At 37.3% G+C, this 19,599-nt stretch overlaps 1 protein-coding gene across 3 annotated transcripts in view; it reads left to right on the forward strand.

The window, feature by feature from the left end:
- The window catches only part of MUSK (muscle associated receptor tyrosine kinase), a 127,117-nt gene extending 120,663 nt beyond the window's left edge, over positions 1-6,454 (forward strand). For all 3 annotated transcript variants that reach the window (XM_074395163.1, XM_003925236.3, XM_074395164.1), the window contains one exon: positions 799-6,454. In XM_074395163.1, coding sequence (XP_074251264.1) covers positions 799-1,481 — 683 coding nt within the window. In that variant the 3' untranslated portion in view covers positions 1,482-6,454. The remainder of the gene's footprint in view (positions 1-798) is intronic.
- Positions 6,455-19,599: the final 13,145 nt, after the last annotated feature.

The following is a 19,599-nucleotide window of genomic DNA, read 5'->3' on the forward strand; positions in this document are numbered from 1 at the left end:
TCTTATTAACATCCTTCAGAGAAGTAAACAGAAACAGACAGCAATGACATCACACACTCAGAGCAAGCATCCATTCATAAATTAAGTCACCAAACATTAGGAGGCATCTGCTCTGCCAGACACGTGGCAGGTGTGGGGAATTTTTAAAGAAGAATAAGGTGCAATCTCTCCTTTCAAAGTATTAAAATGTTGAGGAGAAGCCTGAAATAGTCAAATGATTATAAAATAGGATGGTAAGTCTTCTGTTAAAGGATGATGGTAGGAAAATCAAACAGTTACTGGAAGGGTCAGGAGCTGAGGCACCCTAGGGAGAATGATAAATAAACTGAATCTTAAAGGCAAATAGGAGATATTTAGGCAGAGAATCAGTGTCAGGGTTCATCTAGGGTGTGTCAGCCAAAAACCAGGGTCTCCAGATTTCAGAGAGAAGAGTCACTCCAACAAATTGATACAGCACATACTTATATGCACCATGTACTTGATGCACCAGGTATGATGTACTTATGACTAGTGCCCAGGACAACAGTGCTGTGCTGGAAGTCCTCAAAAACTTTAGCCAAGGAACAGAAACCTCACTACCCTGAGTGCATTTCCCAGCTGAGATTCCTTTTGTGTTGTGGATAAAAGGATAAATGTAAAAAAAAAAGAAAAAAGAAAAGAAATGAAAAACTGACAACAACAACAACAACAACAAACAGGGCTTCATATGTTCTGACCTGGTCTCTTGCTTTTGGAATGCTCTTTCCACTGTGTCACTGTAGAAACCGAGACTAACAGAGGATGGTCTTTTGGTTCCAGGCGTGTGTGCTGTTGGGAAGCCGATGTGCCTGCTCTTTGAATACATGGCCTATGGAGACCTCAATGAGTTCCTCCGCAGCATGTCCCCTCACACCGTGTGCAGCCTCAGCCACAATGACTTGTCTATGAGGGCTCAGGTCTCCAGTCCTGGACCCCCACCCCTCTCCTGTGCTGAGCAGCTTTGCATTGCCAGGCAGGTGGCCGCTGGCATGGCTTACCTCTCAGAACGTAAGTTTGTTCACCGAGATTTAGCCACGAGGAACTGCCTGGTGGGCGAGAACATGGTGGTGAAAATTGCTGACTTTGGCCTCTCCAGAAACATCTACTCAGCAGACTACTACAAAGCTAATGAAAACGACGCTATCCCTATCCGTTGGATGCCACCAGAGTCCATTTTTTATAACCGCTATACTACAGAGTCTGATGTGTGGGCCTATGGTGTTGTCCTTTGGGAGATCTTCTCCTATGGCCTGCAGCCCTACTATGGGATGGCCCATGAGGAGGTCATTTACTATGTGCGAGATGGCAACATCCTCTCCTGCCCTGAGAACTGCCCCATGGAGCTGTACAATCTCATGCGTCTGTGTTGGAGCAAGATGCCTGCAGACAGACCCAGTTTTGCCAGTATTCACCGAATTCTGGAACGCATGTGTGAGAGGGCAGAGGGAACTGTGAGTGTCTAAGGTTGAAGATGTTCAAATAAAATGCTGCAGTTTCCTCTCAGACTCTGTGAGCCAGGGGAATCCTACACCAGAGGCCCAAAAAGACCCACACAGGAAAAAGTAAGAGTAGACATAGGTACCCTGTTGTTTGTTTCCCAAGAAGAGCAAAGACAGTGCAAAACCCGTGTGGTAGACGGACCCATTGAAAGTCAGTGATTGGAAACACAGGCCAGGAAATGTGTCAGATAATGGAGACAACTATTCTTCTTCATGAAGGTTTGTAATACACACTGCACAGGGCAGAATGTCATCCTGTTCAGTTTCCAAATGAGCTGGTCACAGAGTAAAGCTCTGCTGTCTTAAATTTTCATATGAAAATGGGATTCAGAGCTTCATTTTTTAATAGAGTTAATTCTTGTCCATTGGGAAAGTAGCTTAATCTTCATCTAAGACACTCAGGTGAAATACAGAAAAATAAAAAGAAGGAAAAGCCATTCATTCTCTCTCCACCCAAAGACAAGTCTTAGTGTTTCGTTAAATCTTTCTTGCTTTTAATGCATAAATTTATATTTGTATTCTGCAGAGTTGTGGTTACATTTTATTGATAGAGGATTTCTAAGGAATTAAACAGAAAATCAGCAGGGCTGTGACTTTGAATCACCTTTTCTGTCCTGTACCCCTCCTTTAAAAGTTTTCCTCTTTGTATACTTGTCCTGAATTAAATCTGCTTATTTTATTTCTCCAGTTTTCTTGAAACAAGTGTTTGTATTTTACTGATTTGCCTTTCCCTTTAAAAATTGTATTGGTATATTTTTCACTGCTTTAATTTTTATTTCTTCTTCTTCTTTCTAGGACTTCTGTCCTTTTTTAGTTATTTAGCTAGTTTTTTCCTTTTAGTTCATTCATATAATAAACACTCTGGCAGAAACAATAACATTTTAAATAACATTATAGATTGATAGGTGTATGCCTTTTGCAAAGTATTACTATTTTCTTCTGTATTTGCCTTCAAAGCCACATGTTTCAAAATTCTCACATTAATATTATTACTAGAGTCTATTTAAATCTCTGAAACCACAGTTTACAATATGGGATTTCACAAGATACACTTGTGGCTCCGAGTTATCTCAAAACTGCTATTTTTGTGCATTCTGATATTTTATTCCTTTTAGAAACCAATTCAGTTGGCTGTAGAATTAATATAGTTCTGCTTAACAACGTTCTGCATGACATATTAACTGATTTTGTTGTATTTCATGATTTTTAAAAAAAGCTCTGGAACTCAGATTCCTGGAGGTTCAGATTTCTCAGTGGACTCTCACACAATACATCTCTATTGAAATTCATACATGATCTCAGTTTATTTCTGATCTAGCATGAACCCAAATTCTCCTGAAAAACAAACAGGAAAGAGAAAATAAGTCTACTCTATACCAGCTTATCTTAATTCAAACTAATTGGTAGTTAGGGCAATGGAGAAATGGCGTGAATTCTTGAAAGTAGATTTTCACCATCTGCTGGAAAACTCTGCCTGAAATCCCCAAATCTGCCTCATGTAACAACTTGACATCTTTAGTGGGAAACCTGCCATTTCTTACTCATAGTCTCTCCAGGCAAAATGTAGTCTCCCCCAAAAATGTAGAAATTGTCCTAGGCTTTGCCCTCTCTTTCATCAATATTCTATTAGTTTCACTTGCTAAAATCCTCCTGCTGCCATTCTCCTCCCTTCCACCTAAGAGCCAATGACGCAAGCTCTACCATTTCCCACCTGTCTTTTATCTGGACTTCCTCTCATTTCAGGTCTGAGCAGATTCCATAGGTTACAACAACAATAAGGCGGTCATTATTCACAGTTCTGATTCATAAACAGCAAGGTCAGAATTTAGGACTGAGACCTAGAGAAGTGCTTCAGCTCAAAGTCATGACTCTAAGTCCAAAACTGATACTGTCCTCCAAAGAACTTAATGAAGAACAAAGTTGCAGCGGGTGTCCAAAACAGAAAGTCAAGATGCCAACAAAGCAGAAAAGCTGGAGAGGGCCACCAGCAAGTCTAGAACTTTAGCGCAGCTATCCACGGCTTATTTTAGATGGTGCACATATGCTCTGCAAAATTCAAAGACAGCTTTGGGCTTTCTCCACTGATAAAGTTTCGTTGTAAAAGACAGACATAGAAGTCAGGCTGACAGAAAATGTAGTAACAATAATCATAAAATTATAATATCAGCTAGCATTTACTGAAATCTTGCCATATATATTCTGAGGGCTTTAAACATATGAACATAAACCTCGCAACATCCCTGTAATGTTGGTACTATCATTATATGCATTTTTTAAAGTGAGGAAACAGTCACAGAGAGATTGTGCAACTGGCACAAGCACACACAGCAATAGAGCCTACTTTTTGACCAAAAAATGCCAAATTCTCAACCACCACACTGTGGAGCTTCTGTACATTATCGAAGCAATAATTGAACCTCAGTAACTATGCGGAGGTGATTTGTAATTTGCATGTAGTTTCAAACACACACTATACTTTTTATCCCCTTAACTTACTAAGTCTTTTTTTTTTTTTTATGGAGACAGAGTCTCCCTCTGTCACCCAGGCTGGAGTGCAGTGGCACAATCTCAGCTCACTGCCACCTCCACCTCCCAGGTTCAAGTGATTCTACAGCCTCAGCCTTCTGAGCAGCTGAGACTACAGGCATGTGCCACCACACCCAGCTAATTTTTTGTATTTTTACTAGAGACAAGGTGCACCATGTTGGTCAGGCTGGTCTCGATCTCCTGACCTCGTGATCGCCCACCTCAGCCTCCCAAAGTTCTACAGGCATGAGCCACCACCCTCAACCCTTCCTCTTTTTAATGAATAGCAAAAAAGTACATTTTAGCATTATCATTTAAGTTAATCAAAACATTTGATTGATAATATATTTATTTTTCACAAGTTCTAACTGCATTTTCAAGTTAAGATCACTAACTTATTCCCTAAGTCCTTGATCTAATGTTCTGGATCACAGGAATATCATTATTCACCAATATTGTATTTTTTAAATAAAGATTCAGAGTAGAATCATTATATCAATTTGAAAAGGTAGACAAAAGAGAGACACTCACAGTGTCACTGTTACCAAGTGCCAGGACAGACATCGGTAAGGCACCAGCAGTCATTTTTAGTGGTCAAATACCAAACATGGTAAGATGCTAGAGTATTTTGCATATGACACCCAAAAACATATTCTCTGGTATTGTGGGGGAGCAGAAAAAGAACACTTTCTTTTCATTTTACAGTATATTATGAACCTCTTACACATAATTAAATATTATTCTAAAAATCCAATTTAATTTCAGAATAATATTCTATTTTATTCACATACTGTAATTTAGCTAATCTATCTTGTATTTTTTAACATTTAGGTTTTTTCCAATTTTCATCATTATAAAAAAATGCTGTAATTAACATCCTTATTTGTGCATGTCCACATTTCTTTTTATGCAAATTCAGAGAAAGGAAATGTCTAGACCAAATGGCATGTACAATATTAACACTTTTGTTATGTGGTTTCCTATTCTGTAGAAATCTTACTCCCATTTCTACATTGTATAAGAGATCTCATAGCCCTAAACATTTGCTTTCATAGAGAATTAATTTTCTGTTTTTTAGAAATCTTTTGTCTCTTTGGTTATAGAAAAGATAATCTCTTTTTAATTTTATTTTTTAAATACTAATCAGGTTGAATTTTTCTTGTTCTTAGGTCATTAACAGTTTTTACTATGGCAATTGTCTACAGCCCATTTTTCTTCTGTGTTCATTTTCTAATTGAATTGTGGGATTTATCTTATAAAAAGTATATCAAGCCTTTTTCATTTTCATACTTTACACAAGAGATAACATATATACTTACTTTACCTTAACATAACATTTGCTTTTTTCTTGAAAAAGAAATACATTGTTTGAAAAGAAAAATAATATGCAATAATATGCAAGAATATATAATATATAATCACAGTAAACAATTAAAAAAAAAAACAACCAGTGGTAATTAACATTAACATCAAAACAAATATTCTTCTAGTCCTTTTCAGATAGGTAGGTAGGTAGGTTGGTAGGTAAATAGATAGATGATAAAGAGATAATTTAAATAAAAACAAGATCATACTGTTACGTTACTTTGAGCCTTGCTTTATCGCTTAATATATCTTAAACATCTTCCATATGAACAAGTATTCATGTGCAACATTAATTTTGATGGTTGAATAGTATATTATAAAAATTTATCATAATTGACATATCTATTATTCTATTGTTAGACATTTGGTTTATTTCTATTTCTCCATTATAAAATGTAATGTTTTCTGGTTGCTAAATTTTGTAAGCATTTATCTTAAGTGGTTTCTTTAGCTATAACTTATAGAAGTCAAATTTATAGATCAAAGGATAAATGTATTTTTAATGATTTTTTAATATATTAAAAAGTTACCTTCCTCAATTATTTTATTAACATATACCTCTCCTAGTCAGATAAGAGAGCCTATTTACTTCAACCTCACCAATACTGAGTATAGCATTTTAATCATTGCCAATATAATAGCTTAAAGTTATTTCATAGCTTACACTTACATTTCTATAAATAATAATTTAACATTTTTAATTTTTTGAGGATACTTGACTGGTATTTTGCCTTCTACTATTATTTTTCTACTGGATATATTTCTTGTTGCTTTGTAAAACCACTTTACATATTAAGGAGTTAAATTTTGTGATATGTTTCACCTACTTTTATCATGTTAAAAATATAGACTTCTATTTGTCTTTTGTTATAGGTTTTACCAATCAGAAAAGAATGTTGACTCTTCTATCTATTCAAATGATTGTGGATTTTTTTCCTAAATGATTTGTTAATATGTACAATTATATGAATTTATTTCCTAACGTTGAGATAGCCTTGATTTCTAGGAATAAACTTTTTGGGTGAATCACATCAATCTTTTACTTAACTGCCAAATTTATTAACATATATTTGTATCAATATTAATAAGTTCATAAAATCAAAGTTTATCATTTTCTTCTCTGAATTTTGTATTGCATTAGCATTTGTATTAGCATTGTGTTAGAAAAACTTAGGCGTTTTTCTCTATAATCTTGGTTAGTTTATTTTTAAATAATTGTTATTTATGAAATACATAAAAAATGTTTTAAAAAACTCACAAGAGGGTACAAATATTAAAAAATGTAAGTTTTTAATGGAAAGTTCTCTTCTTCCTTTTCATCTCTAGTCCCAGCCTAAGTGCTAAACACTTCAACCATTTGTAGTGTTAGTTCTTCTGCTAATTACCAGTGCAATTCTAACAAATAGGTGTGCATTTCTCCTTTTGAATTGATCGATTTTTTAAAATATGAAATAACTCCCTTCATAAAAGATGGACAGGGTACAAAACTCTTACTCAAACTCCCTTTCCTTTTCCTGAGATGTGTTAACTTCTAGTGCTGTATTGTTTATCACAACTTTCACAAATATTTCTAAATAAAGGTTACATACTGATTCTAGATTATGCTAGATAAAATTAGAGCTTCAAAATTCCCTCCATCACTTCTCCTTGCTCTCTACTCTCACCATCAGTCAACTATACACCTACTTCTATGCTGTCAACCATATGTTCATTTCTATGAATCTGTAATATTCACATTTGGTTACACAACAAATTAAGATTTAGGTACTTTGACTAATAGGTTGATTCTAAACATCAAAAAACAAAAATAAAACATCTGCAATTATGTAATTATGTATTTATGCATTGCCAATGGTATTCCATTATTTTAATTTAATAAAATAAATTTAACATACATTAATTCCTATTTCCTCTATTTTATGGAGGAAATATTTTTAAAATCACAAAAGTTTTACATCTGCTTCTCTTCCTGGCATTGTTTTACGTTTCTTCTTTCTTCTGTCTCTCTTCTTTCATGTCTTTTTTTTCCAAAAATGATTTTGATGATTTTTTTATCACACATAATCACAAATGAAGAGTTGCTCTGGTTAGTCTTGGTAGTAGGAGTGGGGTTCCTTTGTGGTTTTGTTGGTATGTTTGCCCAGCATGACTTCTTTTCCATGGGATAGCTATCTCTGGACTCTGATTTAGTGCCTCATGAGGAAGTATAGGCAGCCTGAGTCAGAATCCCCACAGTTCCAAAATGATGAAAGATTGGCCAGGCGCGGTGGCTCAAGCCTGTAATCCCAGCACTTTGGGAGGCCGAGGCGGGTGGATCACAAGGTTGAGAGATCGAGACCAACCTGGTCAACATGGTGAAACCCCGTCTCTACTAAAAATACAAAAAATTAGCTGGGCATGGTGGCACATGACTATAATCCCAGCTACTCAGGAGGCTGAGGCAGGAGAATTGCCTGAACCCAGGAGGCGGAGGTTGCGGTGAGCTGAGATCGCACCATTGCACTCCAGCCTGGGTAACAAAAGCGAAACTCCGTCTAAAAAAAAAAAAAAAAAAAATGATGAAAGATTGTACTCTGAGTTACAATATTCTGACATATTTCACTTCCAGGGAGAATACTTGCTATTGCTTCACTGCTTCCATTACCCAAAAGAGTATGATATTCTCTTCATTTTCTGTATTGCCTCCCACCTAGGACCCCTCCAACTCACACCAAGGACCTTTCTTAGGAAAATTTGATCTATTCAGGTAACAGTTCATGGGGATATACATGAAACCTCTTGGTCCACCTTCTCTATACACAATCTTCTAGTTGACCATCCTGATTGACAACCCACAGCCCATCCCTGTCTCTGTACTTGCTGACTCAGAGCATGGAGACTTTATACATGTGAAATCACATCTCTCCTTCCCTGATGCTTGGCTTGTGTGAATTGCAAGCTGCTGCAATTTACTTTTTCCTGTGCCTTGTATTTTCCATGGATATGAACACTAAGATATTTTCTGCTTTTCAATATTTATCAAAGTGATGGCACTTGGATTGTTTTCAGCATGTACATAGATTGATTCTTATTCATATACATTTACTGTCATATCAGTGAAATTTTGAGGGGAAAGGAAAAGGTTCAGGCCACCATGGTCATCAAGAGACCTCTCTAGAATAGTTGAAATAGTTTAGGAGTTACCAGTTCACTCCTTCTTAGACTTATTTTCCTCCAGACTTCTTTTTCCCCTCTTTTTTTGTTTCTTAATGTTGGAACAACACACACCTCAATCCTTGGGCGACATCTCCCTTTAATCTGTAATCATCCCTAGTGACCTCTTCTGGTCACAAGGCTATAAATACCACCCCTGTATGCTGAGATTTTTTTACTTTTAGCTCAGATCTCTCTCCCCAACTTGATACTCATGTTTCTAACTATCTGTTATGGATGATAGCTTCAGATTCTCCTCCGGTACTAGGCTTTCTGCTTGATCTAAAAGCAAAGCTGAAAACTACTTTGAGCTTGGTGTCACCTTCATACCAAAGAGGAGTCTCAGAGCCTCTCCAATGCAAATGCACACTTGCAGTGTCCTAGCACTGCTGACACAGATACTTATTCTGAAGAGGGTCGATTGTGTCCATTTTAATAGCTTTCAATACCTTTGCTCATTCTCATCAGAGCTGGCAGAAATTCCCCAGCTGCAAATGGGCTGTATTTATCTGTTACCCATTCCTGACTTGCAGCTCTGATTGGCTGTTTCCTTTTCCACATGGTTTATGTGTCACTCCATGAGAATTTAGGAGAGGAGAACGCGATATGGAGCTCATTCCATCATTTTAACCAAAGTGTTTTTTATTGTGAAGAGGCTGTATCCCTGTTCTGGTGGAGTCAAAGCTTTACAGTAAGCGTATTTCAGGAACTCTTCTTTTACTCATTTCAGATCTATTTAAGTAGCACAGCCATGAAGATAGGCACACTTATAAGCCTTTATTTTGGTATAGATCACCAGAGAAACCACTCACCACTCGCATATGGCCTTCAGTACTGAGTCATTACATACTGGAAGGTCAGAAACTACATCAAAGCAAAGACTCATAGGTGTAGGGGTCTGATATATATATTTTTAAATCTTTGCCAGTGCATTTCTTATCATTATAAACAAAGATTTATGTGTGTCCAGATGTTTACTTTGCTTTTAAGAGGTCATGTCATCTGAATGAAGCAAAATCAAGGTAAGCCTTTACATATAAGCCATTACATGTCTTCTTTATAGGATCCTTCTTAATTAAAAACTTCTAAGAGATTCAACAGGGATAGTTTTTCTTAAAACCTTTATCATCAGACCTGTAATTATGCAACTGGTCAGCATTGCTCTTTCAAACCACAGTCTCAGAAAGTATACACTGTATATAGAATTTTGTCTGTAAGAAGAGAAACCACCTGCACTATCTAAGGTTATGTCAGAGAGATGTCACCACAGAAAAAAACCCAGACTTAGATACACACTGTCATTTTCTGGGTGTGTTCTTGACTATTTAGAGCTGTGATTAAAATTAGAAGTGTTGGCATGACACTGCTTTCTGACTTTCCTTTTTAGCCATGTTGACATCGTGGTTAGTGTGATGCTGCTTCTTATTTCAATTGATGCTTTACTCAAGTACGGATAAAACATAATTTAAAGTCACCTACACTTCTGATATCTTGATTTTTAAAATTATTGGCATGCATTATATTTAAGAATCTTAAGAAAGTTCGTTAGTATTATGTATTTATCTTCTCTTCACTCATTTAAGTCACTTTATGACTTAAGATCAGAAGGTGACTTAGATAACCTTCTCAGGAGACTCTCAGAATCATTCTGCCTGACCTCACTCGGTTGCTTTGTTTACAGCAACCTAAAAAAGCAACCACCTTATTTCAGTCCATTCCCAAAGTACCCTCAGAAGTGACAGGCAATAAGGAATAAACTGATCAAAGATGAATCAAAGACTTACAAAGGAATGACACTGAGCAAAAAAACACAAATTTCATTTCTAAGAAGAAAGCAAAGATGACTAGGAAATGCCTGAGGAAACACTTTTTTTTGGAGACAGAGAGTATGATATTCTTTTTTTTTTTTTTTCTCCAACTTTCACTCTTGATTCAGGGAGTATATGAGCAGGTGTGTTATGTGGACATATTGCGTGGTGCTGATGTTTATGGTACAACTGAACCTGTTGTGACCATGGTACCCAATGGATAGGTTGTTCAACCCTTGCCTCTCTTCTTCAAAGACCTCCCTCTTCTTGTATTCCCCAGTGTCTTTTGTTCCTATCTTCATGTCCATGTGTACTCAGTGTTTAACTTCCACTTATACTTGAGAAAATTCAGTATTTCTTTTGTTTCTGTGTCCATTTTCCTGCAAAGAACATGATTTTGTTCTTTTTGTGGCTGCATGGTATTCCACAGTGTATATGTACTACATTAGCTTATCCAATCAACCACTGATAGGCAACTGTGCTGATTCCATGTCATTGCTATGGTGGGCAGTGCTGCAATGAACATATGGGTACAATGTGTCTTTTGGTAGAATGATTTTCCTTTAAGTGTATATATACCAAAGGAAATGAGACTGCTATATCAAATGGTAGATTAACTCTCAATTATTTGAGAAATTGAGGAAACACAATTTTTCAGGCATTTTAAATAATAAACCTCAAATATTTTAGAGAAAACATCTTTATCTCTGTTTCTATAACTGTCTACCTGTTTTTAATACGCTTTGCAAAGCTATATGAAACTAGTTTTTAATTTTTGTATACTTGAGACAGTTTTGGAAGAAAGTAGTCATCTACTCATCCAATTTTGGAGAAGTTCTGAGAAAATTTAGTTACTCTTATGAAAGATCTATTTTCTTATTGCAGTAACTGAACTTATCTGGCACTTGCCCAAACTTAGCATTAACAGGTAATTCATTACATTTATAACACAACCAACAACATGATTCCAGAACAATACAGCCCTAAAGGAAAAATAATTAATTCTTTGACATAGTTTACACCTAGATTTTACACTTCAAAAATTTACACTTAGATATTTTTTCTAAGATTCTTTTGCATTATTTACTAATCTGACAGACTTCTATTAACAACAAATTTAGAACATTTTTATATTTTAAATACCAACATGTGCATTATTTTGGTGAGGACATAATAAATCATTATATAGATGTTGCATAAGTGTTATCAAGACTGGCAGCAGCAGGAGTGGTGAAATATATGGACTCAGCCCCGACGTCCACACATTTCACCACTCCATCTGCTGCCTGTCAAATCCTAGCAGTTTACTTAATCCCTTTGTGCCTCTGTTCTCCTCATTTCTGAAATGAGAGTAAGAATGTCACCAAGCTCATAGGTTATTGGAAGGATTAAATGGTTTAATAGGTAGAAAATGCTTAGGGAGGTACCTAATACACAGTAAATACTTCTAAAGATTTTGCTAATATAATTTTTTGCAATTATATAGAGAACTGACAAACTAGAGCTAAATCATTAAACAGATCTTTTTACTATTTCCTACAGATACAGGAATAGAACTAACATAATTGGGTCAGATACAATAAACATTTTTAGGAATTTTCATATGTTACCAAATTATTCTCCAGAAATCTTGCAACAATTTACACAACCAATAGCAATGCTTGAAAGGGCCTATTTCTGATACTTCGGCTAACTTAGCATATCATCAAATTTAATTCTTAGCCAGTTTAATAAATGAAAAATGTTGGCTCCCTGCTAACATTTGATTTTTCTTTTAAATTTCTGCAGATATTGTTTGTTTTTCAGGGTTTTTTTTACCAACTTATTTTGGGCATTTTCTGAATTGTCAAGTATGTTCTACTGTTTGCCCTCCACCTGGAGAAGTCTGGTTTTTCTTGGGAATCCTGTGAGAATGTACGTTCTAGATATGCCCTTCATATTTTTTATCTTTAATCTCATTGTATAAACTTTATATGAATTTCTTCTGAGATGGGTAAATGTCTTAATCTGATTTTGTAAGCATATATCTCCTATATGCTTTTTACTGTTTTCATTATATTATTTTTTATTTATTTTTAATAGTAATACAATCACTTGGGTAACATTAGGAGATTATAAAAATCTACAAAGTAGACTTACAGGGAGATGGGGTAGATGTGCTTTTTCCTCTTCCTTCCACTAAATGCAACTAAAAACCTGAACATCATATAGAAAAGCACCATAAGACTACGAAAAGTGGAGAGGAGTAGGCAGACTGTCTAGGAAGAAGACAGAGTCAAGGAATGAAATGCTGAGCTCTCTAGGCTTTCTTTTGGCCACAGATATTTCAGATTGAAGTGAAAGAAGCCAGCAACACAGAAATGCCAATGTGTATATACCAAAAAACAAAAAAAAAAGCCCCAACTAAAGTCTGCTATCTTTAGACAAAATACCAGGAAAAGGTCACCTAGCAAGACAGAAACCTTTTAGACAATAATTGCTCTCTTCTACCCAAACACCATGCACACACACACACACACACACACACACACATAAAAGAAACAATAACAACAACAACAAAAACGGCCTTACCTCCACGACGCCAGCACGGGAGACGCCAGTAGGGATTCTAGAGTTCTCCCTCTCCAGGTGTAATAAAGGGCTCAAACTTCCTACAGGTGTGGAGTCAGAAAAGTCCTCTTCCACAGCTGAGACTTGAATGCCCCTGAGCTCCAAATGTGTGTGGAGGAACTATTTAAGGCAATTGTAGTATAAACAGAGGAGGGTAAAGGGATATATACAAGGAGGTCCGTTATATACTTTGTTTGAACTGGTAAAATGTTGACACTAGTAACTGTGATAAGTTACGAACGTACTGTATAATGCCATACAATGTAACCCCTAGAGCAACTCTACAAAAAGATATACTTCAAAACACTATTGGTTGGGCACGGTGGCTCATGCCTGTAATTCCAGTACTCTGGGAGGCTGAGGCGGGTGGATCAACCAAGGTCAGGAGTTGAGACCAGCCTGGCCAACAAGGCAAACCCTGTTTATACTAAAACTACAAATATTAGCTGGGTGTGGTGGTGCATGCCTGTAGTCTCAGCTACCTGGGAAGGCTGAGGCAGGAAAAAAGCTTGAACCTGGGAGGCAGAAGTTGCAATGAGCCAAGATCGCACCATTGCACTTCAGCCTGGATGACAGAGCAAGACTCCATTTCAAAAACAAACAGACAAATATACGAAAAGCACTATAGATAAGATAGAATTCTAAGAAATGTTCAAGTAACCCACAGGAAGGCAAGAACAAGAAAACAGAAAAAAAAAAAAAAACACAGAAAGAGCAAATAAAAAACAACAAATAAAATGATAGGCTTAAAGCCTTGACATAGTAATAATTACATCAAGTATAATTATTGTAGAATTTTAGCTGTTTATAGGGGTTTCAAGTCCAAATGTAGAAAGAGCATGTGTTTGCCTCACCACCTGGGGTCTCAGTGGACTACATATTTGAATAAATTTCTGCAAGATGGAAAACACATGGACTTATGCTAACAAGATAAACAAAAGAGTGATACCATAGAGGTAGAAACCATCTGTTTTGGTTCTACCCTTGAAAGACTAGAGACTATTCCCCTAGCTCTACTAACTGAAATACTATCACCTGGCAAGAAGTGGTGCAATGGGAAGGGGTGAATTCCAGGATAATTACCTTTCAGGTGTCAGTGTCTGGGCTATATCAGTAAATGCTTTGATCCTCACTCCAAATAACAAATCTTCTTTTCAGTGTTTCCTTCCTTAGAATTCTCCATTAATTTTTTTATTCATGCATCTGTGACAGTGCCTAGCATTTAGTAGCTAAGCAGTAAGTATTGGTCAGAGTCTGACCAATACTAGTGCTACTAGTGACCAATACTATTAGCTACTAACTGCTAGGCACTGTCACAGATGCTGGGGAAATAGTAGTGAACAAGACAGACAAGCCTGATTTGGGGAGTTTTCATTTTGCCAACCAACAAATAATAAATATGAAGACAAAATTATAAATAGTTCATTTTTAAATAGCAAGGTGTTCTATGAGGGCAGAAACATTGCATGAATTAGTATATATCCTTCCACCTGCTCATCAAAAATAAATTCATTGGTAATTGCACTGCTACAACATTTCAAAGGCTGTTGAAATTCCACATCTCCAAGGGATGGAATTCTCATTGCTATCACCAAATGATTTGACTCCAGGATACCAACCTTAGGGTATGCTTCCTAGAACTACTCTTGGGATATAGTGTTAGGTCATGTATTAGTCCATTCTCATGCTGCTAATAAAGACATACCCAAGACTGGGTAATTTATAAAGGAGATATATTTAATTGACTCACAGTTCAGCACTGCTTGGGAGGCCTCAGGAAACTTACAATCATGGCGGAAGGGGAAGCAAAGATGTCCTTCTTCACTTGGTGGCAACAAGGAGAAGTACTGAGCAAAAGGGGAAAAGCCCACACCATCAGATCTCATGAGAACTCATTCACTATCAGGAAAAAAGCATGAAAGTAACCTCCCCCATGATTCAATTACCTCCCACCAGGTCTCTCCCATGACACATGGGGATTATGGGGATTATGGGAACTATAATTCAAGATGAGATTTGGGTGGGGACACAGTCAAACCATAACAGGTCAGGTTCTCCAAAAGCCAAGTCTGAGATAAGGATTCCTGTGCAAGTAGTTTATGGAGGGAGTGCTTTCAGAGAAAATGCACCTGGGAGTGAGAGAAGCAGGTTTGGGTAGTGACAGAGCTGGGCAAAGGTGTGTTATCAGCTGAAGGGTGACCTCAGTTTGCACTCACAGAGAGTTCTGGAGTATGAGTTGTATCACAAAGATTGTCCTACCCAGAGACAAAGAAGATTGAACTGTTATATTCCTTCTTTGGCCTTTGGATATGAGTCACCCTGGGGCAAGGGCCAGAGGTGGGTGCATAGTGGTGGCAGGTAACCTCTCAGGCATCTCTACATGAGATAGCTCCTGTCACTCAAAGGCAATTCTCTCAAGAAGGGTTTCTTAATTTCCCAACTTTCAATTTGGAGATATTTCTTATTGTCTAGCTTATTTTTATAGACAGAGTCATCTTATTAAACAATAGTGACACACTAGCTTTGTATGTTGAAGACCGCCCTTAAAACTGCTAACAGATGTGGCATAATGAATGGCAACAAAATCAATTCTTTTTGGTTGGTCCAAGATTCCATTTTCCTTCTTGTTGAAGAAGCAGCTGAACTTTACAAAAAAGAACCAACTCTCCAAATTCAACCTGAGCTAGCTACAAAATAAATAAAATAGAAACTGCTCACTCTACCTTGTTTATGCAATAATAACAATAACATACATTAATTCATTAATTAAATCTTCCCTACAAGAAAGATACTACTGATTACTAGTAATAAAATAAGTGTTCCAGGTGCAGTGGCTCATGCCTATAATCCCAACGCTTTGGGACACCAAGGCGGAAGGATCACTTGAACCCAGGAGTTCATACCAGCCTGGACAACATAGTAGGACCCTATTACCACACACAAAAAATTAGCTGGGCATGGTGATGTGCACCTGGAGTCCCAGCTACTCAGGAGTCTGAGGCAGAGAGATAGCTTGAACCTGGAGGTCAAGGCTGCAGTGAGCCATGATCACGCCACTGCACTCCAGTCTGGATGACAGAGTGAAATCCTGTCTCAAAAAAGAAAAAAGATTTCTCCCAGGCTTTTGGAGTTTTCAGAGTATCCCTATCACAAATGCTGACAAAAGAAGGAAAGAGAAGGAAAAAAATACAGAGAAACAATTCTTTAACCCCTTTAGTATTTACAAACTATACTTTGTGTCCCTTATTTGTTTCATTATTATAATCTGGATTCTTGGCATTTGAGAAGAAACTGAGATTTTTCTGTAACTGATTCCCAGAGGCCAATGTCTCTATGTGCTGGAAACCAGAAAGGGGAAGTGTCCCAGCTAGAGTCTGGTAAACCATAATTCTTCCTGTTGTCAAGGATTTCACATCTTTGCTCACACATGGGAAAGTTCTCAAAGTAGATTGACAATATTTCACAAATACCACAAAAAGACCATGCTCAGCAAAGAAAATTCCAGGCTTGGCACTAAATGTAATCTACCAACTGGTGCCAGTGAGCTTCACTCAGTGTGAATAATCCGCAGCATACACCAGTACCACTCTTAGACTTAGGCAAGAGGGGAATAACTTGGGCACTGTGATTAAGAGGATTTCACCCTAGTCTTTCTCCAGGCACGGCCCTCCTCATAGAATGAGGGTCCCAGGGGCCAATGCACTATGCCTACCTAGAACCTGACTCCCTTTTTTTAAACCATATTTCAGATGTGAGGAACCCAAGAATTTCAGCTCCGGCACTGGCCCTTTTCTAAGTCTCTCAACTCTAGAGTGGACTCCAGATATCCCTGGCAGGCATATCTTTAGACTGTTGTCCAAGGAGCAGCCATTAAATAAGAATGAACACAGTGTGTGCACAAGACCCTTCATGTGTTGGGCAAACTCAGGGGTGGGAAAAAAGAGTAGGAGGGCTGTGGTCCAGGGACTAGCTCTTCCCACACCACCATACTTCAGCAGAGACCTCAGAAGAGTTCTAGAACTCTCTATATAAATAGTATTCAGTTTAGGTAATAATTGAGTTACTATGTGGCAGGCACAGTCAGGAGTGGCAGGCACTATTTTCAGCATCATATGTGTATACACAAATATATATATATATGATATGAATTATATTATGTATATAAAAATACATATTCACTTAATTTTCACAAATAAACTTATGGGAAATATACTTACAGGGGGATTAAATATGCACCAGGTCACACAGAAAGTCGTGAACCCAAGATTTGATCCCATGCAGCCTGGTTCCAAAATGTATATTCCTATTTCACCATTCAAATACAATTTTGCATCCCTCTGTGAATTTCTGGATTAGATCAATTTAATGTGTAGCACAATCCTCCTTGGAATTTGCTTTGTTAAAAAAAAAAATCATGATTTACTTGGAGAAGGCAACTTGCTTAGTTAAAACAACAGGGTAGATCTGGTGCTATGTAGAGCAGTTTGCTGCAAGAACACACAGCGAAGGGAACTCAACCCAGCCCATCGAGTCAAGGGGCACTTCCAGAGGAAGACAGTTTCCGAAATAAGTCTTAAAAGATAGGTCCAAGGTAGGCAAGCAAATAAGATGAGAGCAGAGCAGTCTGTTCTAGCCTCCCATAGGAGAACAAAAACAAATAGGAAAGAGAACCCTTTATTTATTTTTTCATGGATGGGATTTTATTAAAATTGTACATAGATCTCATATTTAAATTTTTAAAATGAGCATTTTTTTCTAGTATTAAAATAGTCTTTTTAAAAAATACCTTGGAAAACTTTAATACAAATTTGTTCTATATTAAATATTCACCTAAAATCTCAGATATTTCTCTCCCATCTCTCTCTGCCAGAATCTTGGAGGGCCTTTTGTTTATAAGTAACTCACTGCAAGACACTTTCAAGACAAGAATGAGGGGAAGGTGAAGAGGTCAGAGCTGAAAGATTTATTATAACTCTAAGTCCATGGCTTTTATCCTAAAAGTCTCCTCTGAAATTTTATCCGGCGGAAATGAAAAACCTGTCACTCATCTAAAAATTCAGATTTTTAAAAATATTCAGGGATAGATTTATGGAAACTTAATTGTGTATTACCTTATCTTGTAGGCAAGAAAAGTGACTCTCAAAGATGATAAATCAGTAGTTGGCAAGAGTATGATCTCTTGATTTAAAGTAGAAATTCATTTTTATTATTAATCTTTACCGGGCCTACTCACTCCTGCCAGAGTAGGTCATGCAAAGGCTCTGGGGTCTTAAGCAGAGTACAGTGTTTGGCAAGAATGTTCCAGAGAGTTTGGTTTACACTGACTACCACTGAGATGCCCATTGCAAGTATATGTAGTCACTTGAAGTTTGGGACTTCTGCCATGTCTATATCACACTTGGGAATTCAAATCATTACAGAGTCAGTCTACAAACTCCTGTGTCTACAGGTCTGTCTTCCTAGGTGCTCTAAGCAACCATTTGCCCTGGGAGTTATGTCATTTCATCACGGCACCTAGAGAGTTGGTTCCCATCACCTCTGGAACCCAGAGACCTCTATCTCCTCAGCCTTAGGGAATCTTCTTCATTCTCTTGCTACTTCTTTATCCTACTTGTTTAAAAAAGGCATTTTTTTCTCTCCCTACTTTCACTTTTGAGACATTTAACATATGCTCTTCAATTGCTTCCAGCTTTTCCAAATGCCAGAAAGCAAGCTTGTATTCAAGCAACTCAGACCTTAGGCACTGAACAAACATCCACAGTAAAAGAACAAAGACCTTAAAACTGCGAATAGGCCAGGCACAGTGGCTTACGTCCATAATCCCAATACTTTGGGAGGCCGAGGCGGGTGGATCACAAGGTCAGCAGTTCAAGACCAGCTTGGCCAACATGGTGAAACCCTGTCTCTACTAAAAATACAAAAATTAGCTGGGCGTGGTGGCACACGCCTGTAGTCCCAGCTATTCGGGAGTCTGCGGCAGGAGAATCTCTTGAACCTGGGAGGTGGAGGTTGCAGTGAGCCAAGATTGCACCACTGCACTCCAGCCTGACAACAGAGAGAGACTCTGTCTCAAAACAAACAAACAAAAAACTGGGAACAAATTCCAGAGTGACAAGCATCTCAAATATTTCTGTTTTCCAGCAGCAAAAATCATAATAACAATTCAACAAATGATCATATAGGATCTTTGAATTATTATACATTTTGCATCATTTTAAGTAACACTGTAAAAAAATTCTTATACAGTCTTTGTACTCTTGGGATACATTTCAAATAGTAGAAACACAATATATCACTTGAGGTACCTACTTAAGCAAATGTAAGGTAAGGTCATTAATGTCATGACTAAAGGACAAAAGAGAAGCTTTTTGTCAGTTGCTGGAGTCCACTTCTTCCATAAATGCCTTGTTATGCTCTGAAGGTGAGATAGAGTAATTTTCAGGAAGCCACTGGTTTCCTGGAGGAAACTCACCTCCTTGTGCCTAAGATTCAAAGTTAGAAGGACTCATCAGAATGGATTGATATGGTCTCATGTAAGTTCCTCCAGCAAGAAAGAAAGCAAAGACCCCAGAAACACTCAC

The sequence above is a fragment of the Saimiri boliviensis genome, chromosome 2 (assembly GCF_048565385.1).
Source record: "Saimiri boliviensis isolate mSaiBol1 chromosome 2, mSaiBol1.pri, whole genome shotgun sequence".
NCBI lineage: Eukaryota > Metazoa > Chordata > Mammalia > Primates > Cebidae > Saimiri > Saimiri boliviensis.